We start from the raw sequence: 20,467 nt of genomic DNA, 5'->3' as shown, positions 1-20,467 counted from the left end.
ATTTTTCTCTTTATATAAATGATTAGGCCAACATGTTTTACTGTTTTTTAATTATTAAGTGTTTTTGTACAAAAAGTGGTATATCATTCCTTTTTTCATTTCAAAACACAGGATATGGGAGAAGGATGCAAATAAAAAAGATGCTTTTATAACATTAGTTTTCCTATTCAGAAAGAAAAGAGAAAGCCCACAAAACCATTAATAGTACTGAAAAGTCCAAAGGTGAAAGAATGCCATTTTCTTCTCTAAAGGCTTATAAAAGGCCCCTGCCTATTGGTTCCATCCTTCTGGTGTCCAGTGGAGCCATGTTACTCTTTAGTGGCCCAGGGTTCACTATTATAGGAAGATCAGCCCGGGATTCTGGGTACATGGCCTACACAGAAAGACAGAAGTATCAGAGGATTAAAAACTTTTCCCACAGAAATGTGGGCAAGACATACTTCCCTGAGCCAGCAGCAGGGACAGGAGCTGCAACAGCATCTGCAGCCAGAAGAGTGGACTGCAGAGCCTGTGTGTCCCATTCCTGCTTCCATCTCCTTTCCAGAAGGCTGAGAGGAAAAAGCAAAACCACATGCCAGTGAAAAAGTGCAGTATGTGTTTGGAAATACTAGTGAGAGGGTAAGAACAGCTTTGCCAGCTTCTACTACAAACAGGAGAGAAACACCAAAAAGGAAATTCCACCGTAAAGTAAACATACTGCCTACTCCTGGAACCTTTGGAGCACAGGAGAGTGGTCGGAACTCTCTTGCCTAAGGACTGGATTATTGCGTTAGGCATTTTGGCTACAGACAGAGTGATGAACCACAAGACTGTACCCCAAGCCCCAATTCAGTTGCAGAGTCACCCATTACCCACAAGTGTGGTATCTTACAGTTCTGTAACTGGGAAGTTTCACATTTTTCCTATTGTAACCCCAAGTCTAGAACATCAGGCCCAGACCAAATGGAGTACTTGGATTCCAACCAAGTAATCACTGCAAAGCAGCTAGAAGTTACATACATCCAGATTCTCATGGAGACTACTGTAGAGTTCTAGCATGAACGCCATCAGGCCTGTATAAATAATGTTCCTTTGATTTTTTTTAATTAAATCCAGTGTCTCAAGAAATTATGATAGTGTGTTAAAAAAGAAACACAGGGCCGGTGACCCTTTTGCCCAAATTTCTTGTCTTGTACCTTCTGGTAACCGTAGTGCAGTAGCCTGTTTTCACAGGCCCTGCTTCCTGTATCTTCTAACTGTACCTCTAGAAAACAAAACCAGGAGCACAGGGAAGGCAGATAGAAGAGGATGCAAATGCAAAGCAAACTGGAAAGCAAGGTGCTACTAAAGGCCAGGTGAGATAAGGGGAGGAGATGTGTAAGAAACCTGGTTGAGTATGCTTTGGTCTGGGGGACAAGAGGCTGGACATTCAAAGCACAATCACATCGGTAATAAATGATCATCCCTTTCTTCTGACTCCTCCCCAAGCTGGTCATCTCCCACACCTCGGTAGGCAGCAGGCACACTGCGGGGCTTAGAACGGCATACAAAGTCACAACCATCCTGTAGGGGAAAACAGCAAAAAACAGTAATTGGGGATATTCCAGTTTAGGTTAGGACAAAGCTTATTTACGGTCTAAGAATCTGACAAGAACTTTTTCTCTAAGGACAATGAAGAGAAAACCTTTAAAATACAAGGATTAGTTTCAATTCAACTTAGAGGAAATAAAGTTCTTTCAAATTAGGCCTCATGACAGTTAATCTTGGTATGTCACTTGGATTGAGAAATGCCTAGCTGAGCTGAGCCTGCTCTTGGGTATGGTTAGGTGGGTCATGGAAGTGTGGCCTTGGATGGTCCTGTGCCTCGCACTGCTGCCCTGCTCTGCTCCCAGGGTGCCAGGAACCATGCAGCTTTGTTCCACCAGATGCTTCACCAGGAGGTTTCTGCCCTGGAGTCAGATGACTGGACCCAATCACCCCAAGACCTTCATTTTGTTTAAGCTGTGCTGGGTACTGTGTTCAGCCATAGCTTCTCACCTACCTCCCCACCCCACCCCCCACAACTGAACTGGGCTTGGGGGACACGATATAGACTACTAATTTTCCACCCACATCTAAGCAAGATCAGAAATGCTACACTGTATACACCAGGGTGACCAACTGTATTGCTTTGTTGGGACTTCTGGGGCATCAGTATTCATGTCTTTTGTCCCAGGAAACTCCTCTGACTAAACCAGATGACTGGTTACCTAGCCAGCGGCTTGTTACTTACTGCTACTAGGTTGCCAAGATCCTGCCAGAAGGCTAAGTGGGGAAACTGCTCCATTCCTTTGGCTCCTACCACTAGTCGCTGATACAAGAAACCCCCAATGATGTAGACAGCAACCAGTGATACAAATCTGGAGAGGGAAAAAGATAAGCATTGTTAAAAACTGAAGCCAGGTGTGCTGGATACGCCTGCAGCCTCAGCTACTTGGGAACTCGGGCGGAAAGATCACAAGTTTTAAGGCCAGTCTGGACATGAGAGCAACATCTTTGTCTCAAACAAAAACCAAACCAAATAACTACACCAAAACGAAATGAAAAACAAACCCAAACCCGAAAGAGCAACAAAAAAACTGAGAAGCAATGAAACTCGGATGATAGCCTCTAAAATCAATGCTGATTATACTATGAAAAAGGAACAAGGGAAAACAGGGAAGCTTCCTTAGAAAACCAGCTAAGATTTTTGTCAGGCTGACAGGAAAATTAAAAAAAATATATATGACAATTAGTTTTTTCAAATCCATTTTATTTCAGAGAAAAAAAATTTCAAAACATATCAATTGGGGCAACAATGGTACATACATTGTGTATTGTCATCCCCAAATATTTCACCCAGAGCACAAGACATCTTCATTCAATTGTCCAAACAATATTAGCACAAATAACTATCTTAACTATTTTTTATAAATACAGATATGCATACATATATGCATGTAGTTTCAGTTTCTCACACTAGTGAGAAAATAAAACATTTACAGTGTGTCTGATTTATTTTACTTACGAGTATGGTCTTTAGTTGCATCCATTTACCTACAAAGGTTTCTGGTTTATCCTTCTTTATGACTGAATAGTATTCCACTGTAGAAAAATACATCTTTTTTTTTTTTGGTCTTTTTGAGACAGTGTCTCACAGTGTAGTTCAGGCTGGCCTTAAGCTCACTTTGTAGCCTAGGTGAGTCTCAAACTCGCAATGATCCTCCTGCCTCAGCCTCCCGAGTGCTGGGATTACAGGTGTGAGCCACCATGCCTGACGAAAAATACCTTTTTTATCCATTCCTCAGTGGATGTGCATTGAGGTTTCCAAGACCTTCCTATTATAAACTGTGCTGCTATAAACATGGGGGCACAGACATCGCTGTGGTATGATGTTTTTAATTGTTCTGGGAAGATATCCTGAATAGTTGAGTCCTAGTGTTTTGAGGAATTGCCACACTGACTTCCAGAGTGGTTAGGCTGACAGAAATTAAGGTTTAGAAAAAAATGTGAACCAATGTGAATTTATCAGCTACAAATAATAGCCAGTAGATGTATGATTCCATTTCCACCATTCTAATAATCGAATGGGATATTCTTCAGAACTGCCCTGGGGGCAATTCTAAACGCAATTATTTATGTCGAATAAACATTACATCTGCAGGGCATGGTAGCATTTGCTTATAATCTTAGCACTTGGGAGATTGCCATGACTGCCATGACTTTAGGCCAGCTGGGGCTACCAGTGAGTTCAAGACCAGCCAGACCCTGCCTAAGAAAACAAACAAAACAAACCCCAGAAAATCAACATTAATTTCATGAAACCTGCAATCATTTTCAGTCAAATCTCTTGATTTAATGTAACACATGCACGCATCAACTGTGTCCATATGCCACAAAATAGTTACTGATTTTAAAAAGCTAAAGAAGGGCTTGTACTTAAGAGAAGAGTACTCACATGACAAGTAAGATAGAGCCCACACTGAGGTGGGAGACCTCTGGGGAACAGGCCAAACTGCTATCCATCTCAAAGAGGTAGAAACAATCCTGGACTTTACCTCGCTCCTCAGATACAGGATTAAAATTGTCCTGAGGATGAAAGGGCAGAATACAATGTTTATGTGGTAAAATATTTTCTTCCAACTTCAAAACAATAAAAGAAAAACCCAAAAAACATTTCTCTTGGCTCAGCAGTGGAAGATGGGTATCTGATACAGGGAAAAATGGTGCTAGTTTCCCACCACGTAATCTGTCCCTTCTGGATGTTCTTTCCCACTTCAGGTCAGCCCCTGTAATCTGTTTCCATGGCTTAGATACCCCCAGAGGGCTCACCGCAAGGGTGTGTCGATTGCAAGAGATCATCACCACTGCACGCCGCTGCTCCTTGCCACAGTGGTTGTCATATTCATCACCCCCTTTATAGATCAGCATGATCCAATTACCTGAGAAAGGACAAGGAAGACACTGGTATAGGGTGGAGGGGAAAGTGAGGCAGCTCTGGGTATGGCAGAGTGGAATGAAAGAATTAGATTGCAGGCCAGAAACACAAAGCTAAAACCTGCTCCTTTATCAATGTTTTGTGCAATCAGACATTTTTGGTTAAGAATAATGTTAACTTTTCACATTAATGGTAGACAATAATATAAATACAATTATGATCCATAGCTTAATACTGATTCACATTTTCCAACTATCTGGTCACAACAAAAGAAGTGGCTGAATATAATTGCTAGGCAGCAGGGAGAAACCTATCATTTTAAATTAGCCACAGATAAATTCAAAGTAGGTAATATTTTGAGACAGGACTACGCTTTAGTATTTACCATGTTTGAAGTTCTTTTGCCAATCAACAAAGTGAATTTGTATATCAAAGTCAAACTGAAAGATGCAATGATTTTTCAAAGTCACAGGCCTAGGAAATAGGCTAGAGTAAGAACCCACTCATCTGACCCCAGCCCTGAACTCTGAATAGTGTTTCAGTGAATTATCCACATGAGTAAAAACCTACACTGGGTAATATATGTGCTTTTGGGAGAGAGCTGGACTGTAAATGCCATGTAATCCTTTCCAGCAATATGATTTTATCATTTTTGAAAAACAACTCCACAATGATGAGAACTTCTTACAGATAGATTGGTTTGCAAAAAAGTTTCATTTCTTAACATCTAATTGGAAAGTGGTTCATGTGAAAAGAAGTATGGTGTTTGGGTGTAACTCATGAAGTACTTGGGTGAATAAAGAACTCCAGGTTTGGGGCTGGGGATTTAGCTCAGCGGCATAAGCGCCTGCTTGCAAGCAGGCAGTTGAGAGTTCGATCCCCGGTACCGATAAAAAACAAAAAGACAAAAAAAAAAAAAAAAAAAAAAAAAAAAAGAACTCCAGGTTATATATTCTGGCTAGATTTTGCATTTCCTGTGAATTTGTCAACTGTTGTCAAATGCTTATGTATCCTGAGATGTGGCTGCAGAGCACATGTGGACCTAGGTGTCTGAGGAATGTGACACACTAGAGACACTGGGAAAGGCCAAGCCATGCAAAACTGTCAGAGGACAGATGTGGAGTTAGTCAGGAGCAGTCTTACTTCCGTTGAAGACATGAGTCTCATTGAGCCTCCCCACCACTGTCTCTTTCCCATTGCTCTTGTTGATCTGCACCAGGCCTGCTCCAGCACTGTGGTTACTGGCTTCCCGGCACACCCGGAATATGTACATGTATGTGTCAGAGCCTTGGCCCACAGTGCTCTCAAAGCTGTCAAGAAAAACAAAAAGAGAGGAAGAGGAGAGTTACTAGTTATCAGCCTCAAGAAAACCTAGCTTCCCTCTCTTCCTTTGAAGATAACAAAAACAAAATATGCTTGACTTATTTATCTGATGTCATGGCTAAATGTAGATATTCATGACCATAATGATCTTAATTGTTGATAATGAGTAAGATGTATTCTCCAAAACAAAACATGTTGATTTGACAGTTGTAAAGCACTAAGATATGGAAATATCAAGCATAGCTTAAATTTCTACTGAGGTCCAGTCTTCTCTGAAAGGTAAGAGACACTGCTGCTAAAAACTGGGATGAGAATTTGTCTACAGCTTTGAGGACAGCAAGGCATCACTGCCGAATAAACAATACAGTAGACCCCTGACTTACAAACTGTATGTGATTGTGAGGGCTGACTGTAAAGTCAAGATTATTCTTCCTATAAGAAATGATGCAAATACTCATATGCATTCTGAACCTCCAAAAACACCTGACCTTTTCATTATACAAAACAGCTGTATGTGTGTAATTTACTAGAAACAGCAATAATTTTCCTAGTGTATTCACCAAAAAGTTATCAAATGCACCTAGTTTATCAGAATTCACCATTTAAGTTGACATCCTTGAGTTGCAGAAAGGGAGGATGAAATGGAAGGTGGTTTTTGTTTGGAAGGAGAGTCCCCTTCCATAAGAACATCAGTAATCTGGCTCTGGTGTCTTTTGTCTTCTTGTGTAGGAGTCTGTGTAGGACTTGCTTCTGGTTCACTACATCTCAAATTTTTCAGAGTTAACAACTTGTCTCAGACTGTCAATGTCTTACACTGTTTTACGCAAGTAAATGCAAGAAATAGCTTTTCCTATGGGTCAGTATTCTCCATAAATGTTTGTAGCTCTGTCCATTTTTTCAGGATTTCCTTTATTTCAGAATTTTGCTGCACTGATTATTGATACTCTCTCTCCTCTTCAGAGAGCTCTTCAGCTGCCATTCTCTGTTGCTCAGCTAGAAGTTGCTGAAGTTCCTCTGCAGATAATTTCTTTGAGTGTTCCTCCACATCACCATCTACCTGAAACCTATGGACTGTACTATAGTGACAATGTCATCAATCAAAGGGTCAACAGAATACTCAGGCTCCTCTATGCGGCCTTCAAAGTTTCTCTCCTGTATAATTTTAGGCCACAGTTTTTTTTCAGAGCTCAGCAACCTTAAGAGACTAGCCTAGGATTTTTCAATTAACCCCACACAGAAAAGGATGTTGTACCTTCCAGAACTCTTTAAGGGTTAAATCTGTATTCAACACCATTTGGAAGCATTTTAGGAACGGTTCCTGGTGTATGGCTTCTTAAAGTTAGCTATAGCCTGCCGGTCCATAGGCTGCAGTAATGGCATTGTAATAAGTGGGAGGAACTTTAGAGGGATGGGCATCTTCAGTCAATTCTTCCACATCTTGTGGATAACCAGGAGCACTGTCCATGATGAGGACACCCTTGAGTGGTAAAGCTTTGTCCTCTAGATATTTCTTAATGGTATGACAAGAAAACCTCCTTGATCCACTCAAAAAAAGTACTCGTTACCCATGGTTTTGCATTACAATGCCACATGACCTTCAGCATATTCTTTATGACTTTGTTTTTTCTGAACATTCTAGAGGTCTAAGAGTGATAAACTAGAAAAGACTTTATCTTGAGGTCATCACTTGCATTGGCACACAGTAATAACGTTAGCCTATCCTTCATGCCTGTGGCCTGGCATTTTCTTTTCTTCCTGGATTATGTTCTTGTAGCATTTTCTTCTAGGAAAGGCCAGTTTCATGGTAAGAGCAGAAGTTATTTCTCTGTGTCATCATTTCAAAGTGGTATATGTAATTTCTAGCATCCCTTTTATCAACCCTGGCTGCTTCACCATGCCTACTTTATAAACTCCAGTTCTTGCTTTAAAATTGGGAAACCACTCCTTATTGGCATGAAACGCTTCACTCATCACTTGAGGGTGGATTTTCTGTTATGAGATCTTCACAGGTAGCCCTAGCTTCCTCACAAATTAAGACTCAGATAGGCTATAACCTGTCTTTTGTTTATCCACACTAATACAATAATAGCCTTTCTACCTTATCTAACATTATTGATCATCATTACTAATATGAGTAACACCTTTAGCAACAATAGTTTCCTTATACAAATCTTTTCTCTGTAAGACTGTTGAGATGGATTTTGACATACTGTGCATATTAGCATGATTGGTCAAACAAATACCACTCTCTTATCTCTCCACAATTTCCTTCTTGTTTCAGTTGTGATTGGTTTCTTTACCTTCCCTTCCTTAGCTTCTTTTCCAGCTTTTTTGGGGCTTTTTTTTTTTTTTTTTGGTCTTTTTCGTTTTTATCGGTAGCAGGGATCAAACTCATGACTGCACACTTGCAAGGCAGGCGCTTATGCCGCTGAGCTAAATCTCCAGCCCCTTTTGGGGGCCATTTTGATAGCAATTAATTGTAGTGATTACATAAAGCACTGACAGAAATAATGTTCACAAACACACGTGTCTGACTCAGACTGATGCTTATGTATGCTTACATATACTTTTCTGAAATCGTAGTCTTTGTTGTATACCTGAATAAGCTACAGGGATTTGGGTTATAAATCAAGACTTTGGTTGTAAGCTAGCCCCAAAATTCTGGTTGTAACTTGAAGGTCCACTATTGTTTAGGAGATTAGAACACATCCCCAGAGAGGGTTACTATACATGTATTCCCTTCATATTAAACCGAAATGCAGTAAATAAAAAGAAGAAAAATTTTCTTCAATGAAGATAGTTTCTCAAAAAATAAAATAAAATAAAATATCAGTTTCTCAAATCCTTTAAAGTTCTTCTCATTTACCTTTTGTTAAATAATGGTTTCAGCCTTGTCAGTAGAGCTTGCTCATTCTTTGATTCTTTATCTTTTTCTCCCACCAAGTCACAAGATTTTTCTTCGGCCTGCAGGGATTGTTTCACTGCCACAGCCAGGAGAAGTAGTAGTAATAGTTCAGTCCTCCAGCAGTTATAGAAGGTGAACATCCTTCTGGATGGAAGTATGTGGTGGGAAGGGTAGGTGGGAGTAGGAAAGAAGAAAAGAAAGCACATGAATGTGTAATAAATGAATGGTATTTTGTTACTTGGAAAATATAATTCTTTTGGCACGTGCAACATATAGTACAGTTTAGTATCTCCGTGCCAAGAACACTTGTAGCAGAAAACCTATATCTGCAGCTTTTTTTTTTTTGGCATTTTTTGAGATGGGGTCTCACTATGCAGTTCAGGCTGGCCTTGAGCTCACTTTGTAGCCCAGGCTGGTCTCGAACTTGCAATGATCCTTTCACCTCCCACCTCAGCCTCCCGAGTGGGGGATTACAGGTGTGAACCCAGCTTATATGCAACTTTTAGTTTGATTTATAGATGAATTCTTCAAAACAAACTATGAGAGTGAGAAGAAGGAAAGGAGAAAGAACAAAAACTACTTAAATATAATAACCTGTGTGCAACTATACTTATCTCTTTACTGTCTGGTGAAAAGTTAGTTGCCAAATCTTATTATTCAAAGTTTTTTTTTTAAAAATTAAGTTTATTGGTACATTATAGTATACATTTTTTTTTTTGTCTTTTTCTTTTTTTTTTTTTTATCGGTACCAGTGATCGAATTCATGACTGCCTGCTTGCAAGGCAGGCGCTTATGCCGCTGAGCTAAACCACCAGCCCCTATTGGTACATTATAGATATATATAATAATCACATTCAGTATAGGGAATATGTAATTGTACATGACATAACTTGATGTTTCCTCATTTCCTTACCCTCCCTTCAATCCCTCTTCCCTTATTTTTTAAAAATTTCTTTTCATAGAAAATGATTTTTATTGGCACATTTGAGGTACATGTAATGATCACATTCATCATGGGGAATTGCACCTGCACATGATATAACTTGATTTTTTTTTCCTCATTCTCTTACCCTCCCTTCAACCTCACGTCCCATCCCCTTATTTACAAAAGTTTTGTTTCCATTTCTTTCCCTTCTTTCCTTTACCCTTCCCTCTCCCTAGCTTCCTTTCTCATTTGAACTTTTTTTTCCCTGTTTCCCAGTATCTATTAAACACTTCGGTCCTTATTTACACTTTGGGTTTTTCACACCAGAGAAACAATGCAGTATTTGCATGAGTGTCTGATTTAATTCACTTAAGAGTATTGTCTATAGGTGCATCTATTTAGCTAGAATGATTATTCAAATTTTAACACCAGTTCACAAAGTTTAGTTCAGTGGCTTTTCCTAAGAAAACAATCAAACTATAATTTCAATAGACTTTTGAATATGTCTAGTTGAATATATCTAGTTGGAAGTTACTAAAAAAGATGTAAACTATAGAAATATGAATTTTTGGCCCTAATTCTCATATCAATATTCAAGAGTATCTAATGATCTTTGTTTATATTCACCCCAAGAATGCTGAATAGAGGTAAATCACTCTCGTGCCTAAAACATGACATTTATCTACTATGATGTTTCATCTCTGAAAAATTATTCAACTAAGTTATAGGAAAAAGTTCACTTGGTCAAAATGAGTGATTTGAGAAAGGCTTCCAAAACCCACCTTAGCTTCTACAAGTCACAAATCTCAAGGGCTTCTCAGTTTCTAGTAGGTACAATTACTTTTTTAAATTAAGCTTATTGGTACAAGTTAGATATACATAATATCACATTTATCATAGGGAACTTGACGTACAACTGTCTTTATATGCTCCAAATTGATGACAACTCTGGGTTGACCTACTCCTTGGACAACTCTAGGAGTGGAGAGTCATGGCTGTTTCTCAAACTTACTTTCTTTTCTGAATCCCATTTTCAGAACTCAGAACATAATGATTTATTCTTGCAAAAAACTTTCACTCAGGTATTAATAATCCTCCAGTCCACAACTATTTGTTAATTTCATAACAATATCACTAATCTTTCTGATGCAAAGTTTAATTCTTCCAAAATTTTTTTCTGAAGACAGGAAAAACAGAAATTTTCATTGAGCCCTGAATACTTTGCCTTTCCCGCATACAAGTTTATTTTTTATCAGACCTATTTTTCTACACTTGATTATAGCAACAAATGCCTGAGAAATTATGACTTCATGTACCCCAAGCATCAGCTCACTACAATTATACTAATAAAGCATTTCCAAAGAATAATCACAATTAGCCAAGAAATTAAAGACCCCATGATGCACTTCAAGCATCAAAACCGCAGAAGTAGAAACATTTAAGAGTGACAACTTTCAGTCAGGTACTGTTTAAAGCACTTAACATATATTAACTAATTAATCCTCAAAACAATCTCATGCAGTAAATACAATTATTGACCTTTTTTTAATGGCTAAGAATACAGGTACAACTATGGGTGTAAGCCTGGCACTTTGCCTCCACAGCTTGTGGTCCATTCTTAACCATTACATGCTTATCTTCTTTCATCTTATTTTCTGGAGTATGAGAATATGTACCCAAAGTTGTGGTGTCCCAACTTTTTTTTTGGTTTGATTTTTGAGATAGGGTCTCACTATGTAGTTCAGGATGGCCTTCAACTCACTATGTAGCCCAGGCTGGCCTCAAACTTGCAGCAGTCCTTCTGCCTTAGCTTCCTGAGTGCTGGGATTACAGGCATGCACCACTATGCCTAGTTCTCCACTTTTTTCTTTTTTCTGAAAAAGCAAGGAGGGGAAGTGACTCTTCACACAGTTGAGTGAATAGGAGGTGGAATAAAGAACTCAGAGCTGAAACTTCCATGTTCCCTATATTGACTTGCTATTCAATAAACAACTTGAGTAGCTGATTCACTACAAAGAATAAGAAATTTCTTTTATTGGACTAATTTTCGCATGCCAGTTCTCAGAACCTAATTTAAAACGTTAATTTTTTGGATTTTCAAGACCTCTCCTCCCCAAGAAGCAGTTTCTGGTATGCTCACACAGAATGCTATGCTCTTTGGCTTCAAAGTTAGCTCTTTGTATTTGTTAATGGTTGATTTTTTTTCCTCTCCTAAATTAGCACAAAGAGTCAAAAAATGGGAGGGGACACAGAAGGAAATACTGTGTAGTCACCATCAGCTGAGTTGAACTAGCTTTCATTTGCTTAGTGGTTAGATGGTGCTTTAAACACTTTACTTAAATTATGTGTGTTAATCTTCACAACCCAGAAAGTGGGCATTACTTTTCCTACTGTAAAGGTAAGAATAATGATCCTTATAGTTACTTAAGACGTTAAGTTACTCGCCCTAGGTTATACAAATTACAACATGTAAGCAGTTATATTCCGACAATTTGAATGATTCATAGCAAAAGATACCTGCTGAAAAACTGATAAGCACAGGAGTATAATTAGGAAGATTATACTAATGAAATCAAAGGGATGGGTAATTCCTTTTTAATACACTACAATTAGATTCTCAAGGCATATACTTTTGGGAACAAAGTTGCGAGATTTTATAATAGTGAAAAAGCCTCACTCGAGTTTTTTGTTCTCCAGACACATTTGTTTGGCAATGCTTAAAAAAAAAAGTTCTCCCTTATTGAGATGTCTGTGACTAAGGGAGGCATTGGGAAGCAGCTTACATCTCTGGACCTCTGCAGCACTCACTTCCCCACCCCTCCAGACTGGTGGCCATTTTCCATCTTTTAGTGGAATTTCCACTTTCTTCTCGCTGTTCATTTCTGATTCCTTATCCTTTTTCTCCAGAAACCTGCCCTTTCAAAAGAGCAGCTCCACTTGGCTAAAATGCCCAAAGTTGAAAGAGAAAGAGAAAGAGCCTCAGATTAATTCTGCGACCCCAAAGCGGAAGCTCCCTACGAGGAACACGAGTTAATCCCTGTGAGTTACTTTTCTCCACACCAACATTACCCTCAGAACTCTTTCAGGATATTGGAAATTTTCACTTTCTAACTGCCTGAAGTTACATCTTATCTAAACGATGTCGCTAAATCTCATTTCACGATGCAGCATCAAGTCTTTTAACAACTATGCAGTACCCCAAAGGGGCTTCCACACCAGGGACCTTCCGTTCCCTGCCTACTCGTTGTCGCACAGCTGCTCTCTGGCTCTGGAGGTTCTCTGGCCTCAGCACTTCAGGTATCTGACTGCCGCCCTCAGCCCACCGGCTCCTGTCACAGACACCGAGCAGCGGAGCGCGCCCTGCCCACCGTCGCCTCCACGCCCCTCAGACTCACGTGTCGCGGGCAAACAGAGAAGGAAAGGCAGAACTCCCAGGCGAATGTCCTTCTGAGAGCCGGAGCCTGGACCACCAGCGACCAGCCGCAGACCCCAGTCCCACAGCTCGTGTCACAGGCCGGCGATCTCTCAGGCGCTTGGCTGTGCCAGACTCCGGGAACCGGAAACAGGAAGCGCGACCGGCCGGTGAGCGCTCCTCCCACCAGACCCCGCGGCAGGTGACCGCGCAGCCCTCGCTCCGCGTTCTCTGCCGGGGCTCCCCGACCACTTTAGACACCGATTGGCCAGGGTGCCTATGCGTTTCGCTCCGCCTCTGCCCATCAACTCCAGTCACTACGGAGATGGTCAAGTTTAGTTCTTTCTCATCTGATCACTTTCATACCAATGGAACCCACGGTCCTGCCCCACAGGGTTCCGGGCTCGCGCGCCTCAGCCCCACAGGGTCACGCGCCAGTTCCGCTTCTGATTGGAGAGTGAAAGGTTGGGGGTGGCGTTGGGCGGGCGGGGGGGAGGGGCGGACGACGAAAGCGGAAATGCGGCTTCTCTGGGAGTTGTAGTTTTCACTGATGAGCGACCCGCGTGTGCACAGGTCCTTTGCTGCCTGTGGGAGACGCTGTTAAGTCAGTCTGTGGCAGTTTGTCTTAAGTGGGTACCTGGAAAGACATGAAGTGACGGGAGTCGATGGAATCCTGTAATTCTTAACGACACTCGTGTTCATTATTTTCTTTTAATAGTATGCTGCCGTGGGGATGTGTTGTCGCTGTTATCGTGACCTCCCGTCTTGTGGCATTTCGCTTGCTAAACATGCTTTGCAAACGCGTCTGTTTTCCAGAGGTTTTTCCTGCACTCCTGGCTCGCTTCATCCCGTCGGCATTTCTGGTGTTTTGGGGGAACAAGCAATACTTCGGTTCCTTCGGTAAGATCGTTGGCATTCTCTTGGGTCTTGTGCCTCTGTTGAAGTCCTGTTGACCTCGTTTCAAATCCTACTGCTGCTATAACTTCCTGGATCCACTTTGTAAAAGTAATCAGTCCTTCCTCGGAACACTCGCTTTCCGCTCTCTTGTTTCTTTGCCTGGCTTTAGCTTGTTTTTATTTTGCTGTGGCTTTTATTCTTATCCGTGTGACTCGCTCTGTCTTTACGTTAATAGGGACTATTTTCTTGACCCTCTCTTCGTTAGAGCTAATGCAGTGCTTGGAATCTAATCATAATGATAACAGAAGTGATGCCTGGCACTTTGACTTGTGTGGAAGTGCTATGAAATTGGTATTACTTTTCTTAATCTTCGCACCAGCTTTTCGAGGAAGAATGCTATCCAATTATACAGATGAATAAAGCAGATACAGGCTACGTATGTAAGTTAGGCTACAGCTATTGAATATTATTGACAGTATTGGAAATTTAGGCAGATGAAACCAGGCTCTGAAGCACTGGACCGTACTGACCGTGTCATTTACATTTGTTTATTAATTGATACATTTAGTTTGGTCTAGGTAGACGTTATATCTGGGTTGGATGAGTGAAAAAATCACAATATTTTCTTTTTAATAAAAGTAATTTTAGATAGAAAACACAACAGCAAAACAAAAATCATATACATATTCATCAAAAACTCATGTACTTTCTTCATGAGTTACTTCATGTTATTTCCTTTAAAAGATTTTTTTTTTTTTAATGTGTGGTGGTGCAACATTCTAGGAAGCAGAAAGATGGCAAATTCAAATTGAACCCAGCCGGGGGCAGCTTACGATTTAGCCATACTCTGTCTCAAAAAAATTCTGGAGATATAGTTCAGTATGAAGGCTCTGTGAACAATTGCCAGTGCTGGAAAACAAACCAACCAACCACAAAAAACAAAACACTTAAAAAATAATGTCAAATATTTTTCCATATGATTAACTTTACAAATGAGCTTTTTCTTTTGTTATTAGCACCAGGGATTGAACCCTAAGCCTAGGGCATACTGGACACTCTATAACCGAACTATTATCCTCTCCCCCAATAAACCTTTAAACAGTTTCGTGATCCATAGCTTTGAGGATTGCTACCAAATCAATGCCACTGTTACAGGCATTTACATTATTTCTGTTCTGCTTTTATCAATTCATTCAACAAACATTTACTAAGCAATTACTATGTGCCAAACATCACTATAAATTTTTTTTTAACTTCTTATCGGTACCACGGATCAAACTCACGACCGCCTGCTTGCAAGGCAGGTGCTTATGCCGCTGAGCTAAATCCCTAGCCCCCCGAACATCACTATAAATTTTGAGAGTAAGTCAGGCAAGGTGGCCTGTGCCAGCTTTCTGAGAGGCAGAGGCAAGGAGGATTGCAAGTGTGAGCCCTGTGTAGGTTACTTGGCAACTCAGTGAGACCCTGTCTCAAAATAAAATACTGGAGATGTATCTCAGTGCAAAGGCCCTGAGTTTAGTCCCTAGTATAAAAAGAGAAAAAAATTGTTTTCTGAGGATAGAGAACAGAGACAAATTCCCTGTTACAGTGAACTTTCATTTTAGAATTGATGTTCATTTGGGGTAAATTCTAATGTAGATGAATCCAAATTTGTCTTCTGAGGCCAGGTTTGGTGGTGCACCCCTTATAATCCCAGCACTTGGGAGGCCAAGGCAGGAGGATCACTTCGAGTTTGAGACCAGTCTGAACTTCATAGTGAAACTCTCTCTCAAAAAGACAACCAGATCCAACCAATTGGCCTTCTGTTGGAGTAGAGGCAGAGATGGGATTCCTTCCCCAAAGGTTATAAATAACCTGGGTTACTTCTCTGTGTCTAGTGCCTCTGTAGCCATTTTAGGTGCTTTTCATGTTTGAACTTCTACCTCAAAACATAGATTAGGGTTCTTGAGCTAAGCAAAACTTGTCGACTGTGAGCAGAAAGCCTTGTTGGAGTGGGTTTATTCAACCTCCTGACACCCTCTTTCTTTTTAATTTTTTTTTGGGGGGCGAGATCTGAGACTGACCTGACACCCTTCTTTGTGTCAACAGAGTTTACTCAGGTTTCACTGTTAAAACACATCCTTCCTGCTTACAGTTTCTGGATCTCCTCAAGAGTCTTTTGGAATTTATTTGATAGTTTCTCAGTCCTGATATGCATGTATTTGATTTGCCATCTTGAGCCAGATTTCAATTGGGAATTATTTTATTGATACCTTTCAAAATGACTATGTTTGACATATTTCAAGAATAAATTTTTTTTGGTTTTTGGTAACTTTCAGTTATACTATAATTTAATACTTATTTAATGAAAGATGCAAAAATAATGAGAAGATATCTTGTGTGTACTTTACCTAGATTCATTGATTGTTTATGTCACCCCATTTAGCTTATTCTCTTGTTCCCTCTTTGCCTCCTTTCACATTTGTTTATTTTGAGCAATTTAAAAGTTTCTCATCAAGTTGTAATTCCTAAGAACAACGACATTCTCTTTTTTTTTTTTTTAAGTTTTTTTTTTTGGCTTTTTTTCATTTTTATCGGTACCAGGGATCGAACTCACAACTGCCTGCTTTCAAGGCAGGTGCTTATGCCGCTGAGCTAAATCCCCAGCCCCACAATGACATTCTCTTACATCAGCATTGTATAGTTATCAAAATTAGGAACTGTAACACTGATACACTATTATTACGTAGTCTACAGTCCAGTATCAAAGTTTTATCAATTTTTCTAATAAATGCTTTTTATAATAACTTCCCCTTCCTTAAACACAGGAGCCAAGTCAGAGTTTCAGAATGTACTTTATTGTTCATCTTTACTTGACCTTGAAATTTTGAAGACTACAGGCCACTTATTTTGTAGAATTTTTCCTCACTTTTTAGATTTGTTTTTTGTTTCCTTTTCACAGGAAAAATTTAACATAAAGAATTGTTTTCAGCTGGTCATGGCAGCACATGTCTGTAATCCCTGAGCTCTGAGCTCTGAGCTCTGAGCTCTGAGTAATTTAGTGACTTTAAGAGGCCCTATCTCAAAAAATTTTTAAAAAGTACTGGGGATGCAGCTTGGCACCAAGGTTCTGGTTCAATCTCCAGTATGACAAAAAAAATTGTGTTTAGTAAGAGACAATCAATATAAAAGAGATAATAGCACTCATGTAGGGAGTCATTAAAGCTGGAGATTGATCATGTGTGAGGCTAAAGCAAGGCCAGCCCTAAAAACATAGTGAGCCCCAAATAAGCTACAAAAACAAGTTGTTCCAGCTCTAAAAAGGCATGGGACCCAGGCCAGCCAGGCAAACAGGTTGCTTAGCAGTGGGGTTGAAATTGACATTCTTCTTGGGAGTGTATAAATAAATATGCTACAGTGGTTGGCAGTTCCTTCTCTCCCATCAGGAGAGTAAGGGCTCCACCTGACCCTAGCTTTTGTCTCTTCTGTATTGTCTCATCGTCTTGAGGTCCTTCACCCCAAGAACCTCAAGAGCCACATGATCACGATTGATTCATACAGAGGTAGCAAATATAGAGCAGTTATTACCTCTAAGGCTGAAGAATTATTAAGGAAGTGCCTTAAAAACTTAAAGGAAATGCTCTTTACCCCAACCACAAGGTCAGAGCAAACCTCTGAGGAGAGGGTGTGGTTCCTGTCACCAAAACATGCAAACCCACTGAGGAGGTCAGAAGTTGCTTTGGAGGTGTGGGCCACTACTGAACGGCCCTTGGCAGCCTCTTTATGTTGGATTCTTCATCCTTTTGAGTATCCACCAGACACATAAGATGTTCTGTGTTTATTCTGTACTTTTCAACATGGATGAAGCTGGAGGGCATTATGTTAAGTGATATAAGTCAGACACAGACAAACACTGCACGATCTCATTCGTATATGAGATTTTGAAGATCAAGCTAAAAAAAATTACACAGTGAAAAGGCGGTTACCCAGGACGGGCAGAGGAAATGAGAGGATGTAGGTCAAGGGCACAAAGCTGAAGTTCTATAGGATGAAGAAGTCTAGGTTATAATGCCCACTGGCTTATAGTTTATATTGTATACTGGTAATTTATTGTGAGAGTAGATTTTAGGTCCTCTTACCATGAGAGAAAGAGAGAGGACTATAACTTGAGATGATAACAATGTTAATTTGCCTGATTATAGTAATAAGTAGCATATATATATATATATATATATATATATATATCAAAACATATATACCTTAAGTGTATACAACAGAAAATTTATTAAAATACAATTTTGTACCCTAGAATCAGGCGTTTTTCCAAGGAGTTTGGTGGAAAATTGAATTGAGAAGCCAATACCTTATTATACGTTGTGTTATTGCTTTAATTCCTCTCAGCAGAGCTAGCAAATCATATGTCCAAGTGACCACTCAGGTTCCTGTTATAGTTAATATACGTGCTGTATACATTTGTTCACACAAAAGAAAATACAGTAAGTAGTTTCATAACTGATAAGTGATAGCACTGTGTAAAGCAAGCTTACTAATTAATGTTTCATATTTGTTTAAAGTCTCATGCTTGGTTGCTGAGGTAAAATTTTTTTGAAATAAGATATAAGGAAATGAACTTACTTTAGTGTATGTGCTGCTAAAGCAAGCACAGGAAATGAATTTAATAGCATTAAATTTTTTGTAATTTCACTATGAATAAAATTAAGTCAGTTTAGAAAAGTAACAGAGTTAATAATAACAGTCAAAGAAATAGTAGACAATGCTTTCTGGGGTTTCTCATCTAATCAGGGACAGAATAAACTCTCAAGAAACAGTGATATAATCAAATAATTGTTTCCAACCAATTCAGCCTGCTTATGCATTCTCCAAAGCCTTTTCTGCAACATTTCCTTTTGTGTGTAGACAAAACAATTCAGAAAGAAGTGTAAGTGAGAAAGAATATGGAATTTACTCTTTTCTATTCAGTCCAGACATCTGTAACAGACAGACATAACCACCATGGTAGTTACTGTACACAAAAACCCATGGGAATAGTGATGTGGCTTGAATGCTGTTAAAACTCATTTACACAGATAGCAGTAGTTTAGACCATCTGCCACACAGTAATTATCCTGAGGGGATTGATTGAACAGCTTCGTTTTTTAAACTTTGAAATTATTGTTTAATTGGTACATAAAAGCATAAACATTATACATAATAATGTTTCAATATACCTTTTATATGTTAAGCAATGTTGAGTTAAACTTTGTAAATCTTAAAAGCATAACTGTGAGTATCTAAATCAAAGAATGTTGTTAAATGTATCATGACGGTTACTATCCTGTTTACAATATTTTTCTCATGCCCATTTCTATTCACTGCTCCTGTTCTATAGGAAAGTATTCTCATTTTTTTCACTGTAGTTTAGTTTGGTTTATTTTAGAACTTCATGAAAATTGAATCATCTACTATGAACTTTTTGCATTATTTGATTTCTTTCATTCACCATGACATTTATAATATTCTGTTTTCTGGTATATATACCAGTCACAGGTTTTTTGTTTTTTGTTGGGTTCTGTGTTGGATGAATATTCATCACTGTGTTTACACATTCTGCTTTTGATGGGCCTTTGGGTTATATCTGTTTTTTCTTCTAAATAGTCCTAAAGTTTTATCTAGTATATTATATCTTCAATGTATTTTGAATTAGTTTTCATGTATATTGAGCTAGTTCATTTTTTTCTTTTCCAGTGAATATATAGTTCTTCCAGTTACATTTATTGACTTTATTTTCTCCCTTAATTGTTTTGAAGTTTTATCAAAATTAATTGATTGGGGCTGGGGATTTAGCTCAGTGGCATAAGCATCTGCCTTTGAAGTGCGAGGTCATGAGTTCAATCTCTGGTCAATTGGTTGTAAAAATATAGTATTATTTTTGGACTTAATTCAGTTTCATTGATATCTTTGTTAAATATTATGCTAATAATACAATGTCTTGATTCTTCTAGTTGCGTAAGTACTAAAGAACAGTACTATAATCTTTCTTATCTTTTCAAGATTGTTTTGACTATTCTAGCTCCTTTGCATTTTCATGTATATTTTAGTTAATCTGTCAATTTTCAGTTAAAAGTCCTGCTAGGATTACAATTGGAGGACTGTAAATCTATAGATGAATTTGGGGGTGAATTGATACTTTAACAATATAGGCACAACTCTTAAGTTTTAATTTATCTCAAAAATGATTTATAATTTTATGTGTAGAGGGTTTCCATGTTTCTTGTTACGTTTGTTCGTAAGTACTTTATTTTTGATGCCTTTATAAATAAAGTGTGGGCCAGGGGTTTAGCTCAGCAGTGTAAGTGCCTGACTGGTGTGCACAAGGTTGTGAGTTTAATCCCTGGTACCAAAATAGAAATAAAAATAAACAAATATAAATAAAATGTGAAAATTTATTTTACAAGTGTTTGCTGGCAGTATATAGAAATATAATTGATTTTGCTTTGTTATTGTATCCTGTATTGTTCCTAAAATACTTCATAGATTTGTTAGCATTTGACAGATAAATAATGATGTTGTCTAGTAGTTGATTTCTTTCAG

The 20,467-nt window shown here is 38.9% G+C and overlaps 2 protein-coding genes across 10 annotated transcripts in view; one reads left to right on the top strand and one right to left on the bottom strand.

The window, feature by feature from the left end:
- Positions 1-33: 33 nt before the first annotated feature.
- Positions 34-13,412, bottom strand: M6pr (mannose-6-phosphate receptor, cation dependent). Of its 2 annotated transcripts, none has more exons than XM_005003803.4 (7): positions 12,984-13,412; positions 8,625-8,807; positions 5,579-5,745; positions 4,330-4,439; positions 3,956-4,086; positions 2,252-2,378; positions 34-1,542 (listed from the first exon to the last, which is right to left on the bottom strand). In XM_005003803.4, exons 2-7 carry the CDS (start codon positions 8,801-8,803, stop codon positions 1,420-1,422), a joined length of 837 nt encoding a protein of 278 aa, XP_005003860.1. In that variant the 5' UTR covers positions 8,804-8,807; positions 12,984-13,412; the 3' UTR covers positions 34-1,419. The 2 variants fall into 2 exon arrangements, with proteins under 2 accessions (XP_005003860.1, XP_003470534.1); XM_003470486.5 differs by having other exon boundaries at positions 8,625-8,804.
- A 129-nt stretch (positions 13,413-13,541) lies between these two features.
- Klrg1 (killer cell lectin like receptor G1) overlaps positions 13,542-20,467 on the top strand; it is a 40,966-nt gene continuing 34,040 nt past the window's right edge. For 4 of the 8 annotated variants that reach the window (XM_063238146.1, XM_063238144.1, XM_023565278.2 and 1 more), the window contains exons 1-2: positions 13,542-13,675; positions 13,817-13,900. Coding sequence is in view for 1 of the 8 variants with exons in the window: in XM_063238142.1 (XP_063094212.1) it covers positions 13,720-13,900 (181 nt within the window). In the remaining 7 variants the exon portion in view is untranslated. Of the gene's footprint in view, positions 13,901-20,467 lie in introns of all 8 variants that reach the window. The other 4 variants (XM_023565280.2, XM_063238145.1, XM_063238142.1 and 1 more) reach the window with 4 other exon arrangements.

This window comes from Cavia porcellus, unplaced genomic scaffold (assembly GCF_034190915.1).
Source record: "Cavia porcellus strain 051 isolate PalLab524CR breed Dunkin Hartley unplaced genomic scaffold, mCavPor4.1 scaffold_27, whole genome shotgun sequence".
NCBI classification, from domain to species: domain Eukaryota; kingdom Metazoa; phylum Chordata; class Mammalia; order Rodentia; family Caviidae; genus Cavia; species Cavia porcellus.
Note: the sequence above shows the minus strand (reverse complement) of the source record. Positions and strands in the feature narration are given on the sequence as shown.